Source organism: Psammomys obesus, unplaced genomic scaffold, assembly GCF_907164565.1.
Source record: "Psammomys obesus unplaced genomic scaffold, mPsaObe1.curated_primary_1811, whole genome shotgun sequence".
Taxonomy (NCBI): domain Eukaryota; kingdom Metazoa; phylum Chordata; class Mammalia; order Rodentia; family Muridae; genus Psammomys; species Psammomys obesus.
In genome coordinates, this window is record NW_026596046.1 from 5704479 (window position 1) to 5711192 (window position 6714).

The 6714-nt window shown below is 50.4% G+C and overlaps 1 protein-coding gene across 1 annotated transcript in view; it reads left to right on the forward strand.

Moving 5' to 3' along the window:
- Adamts17 (ADAM metallopeptidase with thrombospondin type 1 motif 17) overlaps nucleotides 1–2264 on the forward strand; it is a 298959-nt gene extending 296695 nt beyond the window's left edge. The window contains exon 23 of the mRNA XM_055623484.1: nucleotides 1017–2264. Within this exon, the coding sequence (XP_055479459.1) occupies nucleotides 1017–1183 (167 nt within the window). The 3' untranslated portion in view covers nucleotides 1184–2264. The remainder of the gene's footprint in view (nucleotides 1–1016) is intronic.
- The last annotated feature ends 4450 nt before the right edge of the window (nucleotides 2265–6714 follow it).

Consider the following 6714-nt stretch of genomic DNA (forward strand, 5'->3'; position numbering starts at 1 on the left):
TTTTTTTTTTTTTTTTGTTTGTTTTTTTGTTTTTGTTTTTTTTTTTTTTTGTAAGCAGTTTGGCCCTTGGCACTCAGAACAAGACTGCTTATGAATCCACAGTGTAGCCGGTGATTGGGGACGAACTGAGGAACATCTAATGCATTGGCAAATACCTGACAGAACTTGAGAAGTTATTTGGGCTATGCTTTGAGAGTATGATCCACCGTCACGGGGGAAGGGGGTGGGCATGGCGGCCCAGCAGTGAGATGGATGGTCGTATTGTGTGCACAGTGCTAGTGGCTCAGCTTGCTTCCTCCTTTCTGTCCATTTCAGGCCCCTGGGCATAGAACGGTACCAGCCACCTTCAGGATGGCTCTCCCTGCCTCAGCCCACTCTATAGAATTCCTGAAGGGCACGCCCTGCGGCTTGCCTCAGAAGTGATCCAAGCTCCTGTTAGGCTAACACCATTGGCCACCACACCCTCCAGAGCCCCTTACCTGCCAGGAAGGTTCTCTCAGCAGCCAGCTGAGTGGGGGAGCTGCTGAGCTCACAGGGCGATGAGCCCATGTCTGGAGCCAGCACCAGTCCACTTGGTATCTTTTCAGGGACCTCCTACGTGCAGGGCATTCTCTCTCGAGGACTCGGGCCCTGAAAGAAATGTGAGCCACTTGTTTATCCTTCAGCGTGGTGTTGTTGTGGGTCCTTTGGTGTCCACTGCTCTGTGTCCCCGTGTTTTATAAGTGCCGACAGAGGCAGGACCGTCTGTCACAGGCCAGTTCCTCCAAGCTCAGGAACATGTCCTCTAGTGTCTCTTACTCTGAAAAGGCAGCAAGAGGATCTCAGTCAGGAGACTAGGTTGACTGTAGAGGTGGATCCATAGGAGAAAAGTACCGTTTGTTTAGCCCTAGATGCTCATGGGTTTCTGCAAGGCTAACATGTACCTGAAGGTAAGGGAGACCCACGGGTCACATCTGTCTATCAAGTCACAGCTTTAACATCTGAGCATTCATGCATTCTTTCCACTGTCCCCTTAGCTGCTCTGACGTACAAATGCACACGGGACCAGTGGACGGTTTACTGCCGGGTCATCCGAGAGAAGAACCTGTGCCAGGATATGCGATGGTACCAGCGCTGCTGCCAGACGTGTAGGGACTTCTACGCAAATAAGATGCGCCAGCCGCTTTCTCCACCAAGTTCATGACGTACAGCGCAATGCTTGCTCAGTGCTCTGACTCAAGGCCTGAGGCCTGGCAGTTAGTAAGTGGAGCGCCCTCACCCTACCCTGCACACCAGCCCTGCAGCCAGGACCCCCAAAATACTCCTCTGCTCCCGCAATAAGGCTGCCTCAAGAATCCAGTTGCATAGGGCTAGAGAGGGCACTTGCCATTGCCATTAGTCCCTTGAACGTAATATATTGCTAACAGCCACTGGATGGCTTTCTAAGGAAAAAACTACACCAGTGTCACAAAATAATTTTAATTTCCAAGCTCTAATGTACCTCAAAGGGGGACACACCTCTGGCAGATTATAATTATGAGAGAGAGAGAGCAAGAGAGAAAGAGAGAGAGAACATTTAGTGCTTCTGTCCTGGCTTTCTGTTGACATTTGAATTCCTCGGGTTTGATGTAGCTTTGCAGAAGTGAGATAGAACATGAAAAGAGGCTCCATCCTGAAGGTCAGCAATGCCCTGGTTGACCAGCCTCTGCTAATGGCTTCTCGAGAAGAGAGCTGAGCTGCCTTCCTACAAACACAAGAGTCAAGACATGGCCTCTGCCGATCTCAAAAACATAGTCTCAAAATCCTGGGCCTTGCCTTAGAAATCTTGCCCCTGAGAGTTCAAACCTGCACAAACCAACAAAAAATAGTGGTGCAACATAGCTCTGCATACCACCTGTGTGGGAGAACATTCCAGAAGAGCTGGATTTGGGAAGGCATCTGCTTTTCAGAGCTAAGCTATGTACCCCGCAGGAAAACAGGGGGCCTTTCTTCAAGGTGCTATGAAATGGGACATGCTTGCCTGAGGTGCATGAGGTTACTCCCCGACATAAAGGTGCCCTCAGCTTCCTCAAGGGTGTACCAGCTCCCACTCTGCCTCCGGGTGCCTCCAGCCAGGCTTTACACCTTAGATACCTGCCACATCTTGGCAAGTAGCTTTCCCTTGCCATTGGCCTTACCTCTGAAGTTAGGGTGATGTTCAAGCCATCTGAGGACCCATCAGTCAGTCAGTCCTGGGTTCTGCAGCATAAGGCTTGACTTGAATATCTGGGGCCAAGAATGGTGTGCCAGGACTTGTGGGGGAAACGCTGCCCGGCTGAAATCACATCCATCAAGTCATTTCCTAACCAAGGTCTCATGGTTGGTACCTTCATTGTTCACAGCCATATCCCTGACCCCTCCGGATGTGGCATGGAAAGATGGCGAAGGTCTTCTCTTCCACCCCCATGCCTTCACCCTCACCACAGAACTTTTCCATCTCCAGGAGGCCACAGTGACCTCTCCACGAGCAGCCCAGCTGATAGACTCCTGGCTGCCCTGGGAGGCTGGCTTTACTCCACAGCTGGGTGGATTTTCCTGGGTGCTTATGTTCTGAACCTCCTTGAGAGGCCCGTCTTCTCCTGGTGTCAACGGAAGCTCTCACTTGGGCCAGTTTCCATGGGATCATCTCCAAATGCTTCTTGATTGATTGGTGCTGTTTCTATTTGAGTTTGGGTTTCGTTCTGTTTTAATTTTTACTAGCCCGTCACAGAGGCGTGGTAAGGGTGGCAGGGAATTTATTTGGCTCCACTTGAACTGAAAAGGAGTGTTAAGAAAACTCCTTAGGTGCTCCAAGAGAATGTCAGGATGAAGTAACCTACTACTTATCACCCCAGCGCTGTGTTGAACACGCCCCCCCACACACACACCACCCCAGCTCAGGACTGGTCACCAGCAGACTCCCCAAAGCTGCTTCTAAAACCCACAAATTCCACGGAGCTCTTCAGTGGTAGAGGGAAAGGTGCTGTCAATTTTCCCTCAGCCCAACAGCTTCTGTTAATCTACCCAAAGACATTCATATTTTGGAGCTAGAAAGCAGTGAGTGTGTCAGCGTAGCCAGCTCAGAAGGCCACATAGTCGTCCTTGTGCGTTTACAGATGCCCACCCCGGCAGAGCATGTGCGAGCAGATCCCCAGCGGTGGGCACTCTCCCTCATGCCTCTGATGCCCAGCCCTCTGCCATCTGTCTACTACCTGAAGGAGCCCCACACCATTCATGTTAACCTGGTCATGAGCATGCGCTTTCTGAGCAAATGCTGGCATTGTCCCTTTGAACTCCACCAGGACACTTTCATTCTGCTTTGGGATCACAATGGTGACGTTTCCGTGTTAAACCCACACGGTCACCCAAGTACTGTATACCCTTGTGGTTACACAGATGTGTCATTAGCGTCACGCAATCTTATGGTGCTATTCCTACTCGCAGTTGATGTGGCTTTATTACATCCGAACACAGAAAAAGAGCCTTGGTAGCAACCTCGCCTTGGCGACTTTTTTCATTTTAACGTCAGATGTATATATTTCTCACTAGTTAACTTACACTCAGTACTGTATCTGTGGGTTCTGTTGTGTGTCGTTTTACTTTTGGGTGCTGGTTATGAAAGAATACAAAAGAAGAGATGACAAACATCAGATGCCCTTAGTCATGAAAATTTCACCATTTCATTGGAAGCAAATTGAACATGTGTAATAAAACGGTTTTTTCCCCCATAACAGTTTTAAGTTCTCTCAATGGAAAGTCAAAGACAAAAGCCAGGCCTCGGTGGCTGGTGGAGGGGGCAGTAGCCTGGTGCCCCTGAGACATGGTTGTGGAAAAACTGTGGCCAGTCTCGAGTCACTAGTAAATGCAATGCTGGTGGAGGCCTGTGTCTCCCCAGGGGGATGCTAATAAATTCTTCAGTCCCTGGCCTCCTCCCTGCCTGGGGATGCCAAGGTCTGGCAGTGCCAGTGAGGAACAGCTACCTTACTAGTCTGCTGGAGTGAATGACGGCACTGTAGACCTCCCTAGAGCACAAATGCTAGCCATGCCATACACGCTCACTTCCACTAATCACCTACCTCCTGCCCAGAACTCTGCCAGTCCTACCGGCAGGCGTGAGGGCGGGGGACACAGCCAGTGCATTGCATCTTCGCAACTGGGAGGACCATGTGGGGCCCATCTGGGCCTGCTTAGAGCAAGGCTGTCACATCTAGAGAGGGACATTCCATCTCAATGGGGAGAAAGAAACTGCCCCACCCCCCATTAAGCTTGGAAAAACATCCAAAATTTGAACCAAATAAAGACAATTTGCTTACCAAAAAAAAAAACTTTCAGAGTCCCCAGCTGTCACAATTTTCATTGCCTGAGGCGGGTTAACTTTATAAAGAAAGGGAAGAGGCTACATCTGATGGTGCCTTTCCTGCTGGCAAACTTCCAAGGCAGTCCAGAACTTCACCTGGGGAGACAGGAAGTAAGCGTGTGTGTTTCCTCTGGCCTTGTTCCCTCTTCTTATGAACCTGCTGAGATACAGTGATGGTGGCCCTGCCTCATGACCTTGTCTAATCCTGATCACCTCCCAAAGGGCCTAACGCCAGAGCTCCACAGTCAGATTAAGTTCCTACACTCTCAAAGCCATTACCTCGGACTTATAAATTAGACTGACTTCTGCATGAGTTCAAGGACCAACCGTTTTTGTTGTTGTTGTTGTTTTGTTTTTGTTTTTTTTACACCCGAGCTCCAGAAAATTTGTAGTTAAGCATTCACAGTCGGGACCATCCCTCACCTGCCTCTAGTACTTGAGAAAACTTCTTCCCTGGAGCCTTCTAGTGGGGGGAGGGAGGCAAACATTTAAACAAGTGATTTATTTAAAACACTGGGTAGCCTCAGTGTTTTTGGCTTGTTAAATGAAACGGATATGGTTCCGCCATTGGTGAGTATTTACTGGAACAGCTCAGAACACAGAAGAGCAGAAGGCCTCCTGGGGCTCCACTGTCCTGCTGTGCAGACCAGCCTAGAGACCACACAGCAGGAAATGTACAAGCTACAGGAACTTCAAGGAAGGAGTCGGGACCATGAGGAGCTTGTTGATTGATCTTTCAGACACTGACTACCTGGAAAGCAGTGCTCACTCCCCCCCCCCCAACCATTCTGAAAAAGACCCCAGCAAAAGCCCTCTTTTTCCCCCAACTAGGCACAAATTTGACTGCATCTGTGTCCTACTTCAGTCTGAGACCAAAGCAGTTCTCTGTGTCCTCCCTGCCACCTCCACCCTGATTTTCACGCCCAGTTCTGTCCTCACACTGGTTTTGATGGGTCACCAATGACTTTCCAGTGTCAGGTGCTTAGACTACTAAAGACCTCTCCAGCTCTCAATAGCCATGTCCTTTGACTCACCCCTCCCCACCAGCTTCTGTAGCACCCCATTCCTGACTTTCCCATTAGCTGTCTAGGTAATGGAGCAGCTTAGGCCCAGCCCTATGCCTGCCCTTCACAAAGATCCAAGGCTTTAAAAACATATGGCATCTCTCCCAGAGGAGCATCCTTAGTCCTGAAAACTCCTGAACTCAACACACAACTCCCCAAAGATGCAGTTAGGCTCACAGGAAGCTCCAGGTCTGGGGTATGCTGGGCCCTGAAGAAAGAAGAAATTCACTCCGTCCTCCCTGTTGTAACAAGGCCTTCCAATGGTTGGAGGGCACCCAGCCACAATATGTTCTACCAGCCAGCTAGGCCAGGTAAAGTGATACACAAAATCAATCATCGCACGTGTGACATGTGAAACTACTCACTGGTGTCCTGCCCCTGGAGTCTCATCTACTCTCAGCCTCTGGTTCAGACTCTAGCTCCAAGATCGGATCATGTCACACACATACAGCGGTAGCTCTTCCAGGGTGATCCCACGTACAAGCCTTATGCAGTGCCTCTGCATTTGTGAATCCCCAAGAGAAAATGGTGAGGCAGGCCAAGGGGCACCAGCAGGGAAAGAGAAGCGCTCCACAGTCACTCTGGGCACACTCCACTAGGCTTAGTCCTGCTGCCAAAGGGGCGATTCTCCACGGCCTGGCCTAGTACCCAAAGGTCTCCACCTGGACATTGGACCAGGCCCTTCCTTGTTCTTGCTGGGCAAGCGCTCTACCACTGGGCTACATCTCCAGCCCAAAGATCTTCCTTTTAAAGCTTCAGGACAGGCTGCCCTTGAACTCACTCTAGCCCAGGCAGAGTTTGAACCTGTAATCCACCCCTTCCGCCTCGGCCTCCTGAGGAGCTGTGGTTACAGAAGCCAGTGCCACCACATTTTGCTTTGTCATTCGTTCTTGACAGCCCGAGCGGGACGCAGCTGGTGTGGCACTCTATCCCAAAGTGTCCTGGGTCTCTTTTCTACTGCCGTGAGCGCTGTCTGGCTCAGCCTGGCTTCCTCTCTGCTCCTCAGGGTGCATGTTTCTTACTGTAGCACCCCTGTTCCCCCATAGAGCTGCTGCTACTTGCCCGTCTGGTCTGGTTGTCTTCCCGTTCTGGATGCGGCACATCGGGTATGACTCTGCAGAGGCTCTGTGTAATGTCGGCTCCTTCAGAACAGAATGAGAAAGCTGAACACCGGCCCCAAAAAGAGCACTCCTGTACACTCTTATCAAGCACTCCTGGGTGTGAACCGTTTTGCTCTGATAGAGATGGAAGTGTGCACAGTCATTGGCCAGTCTCCTTGTATCTGAACCACCTTGA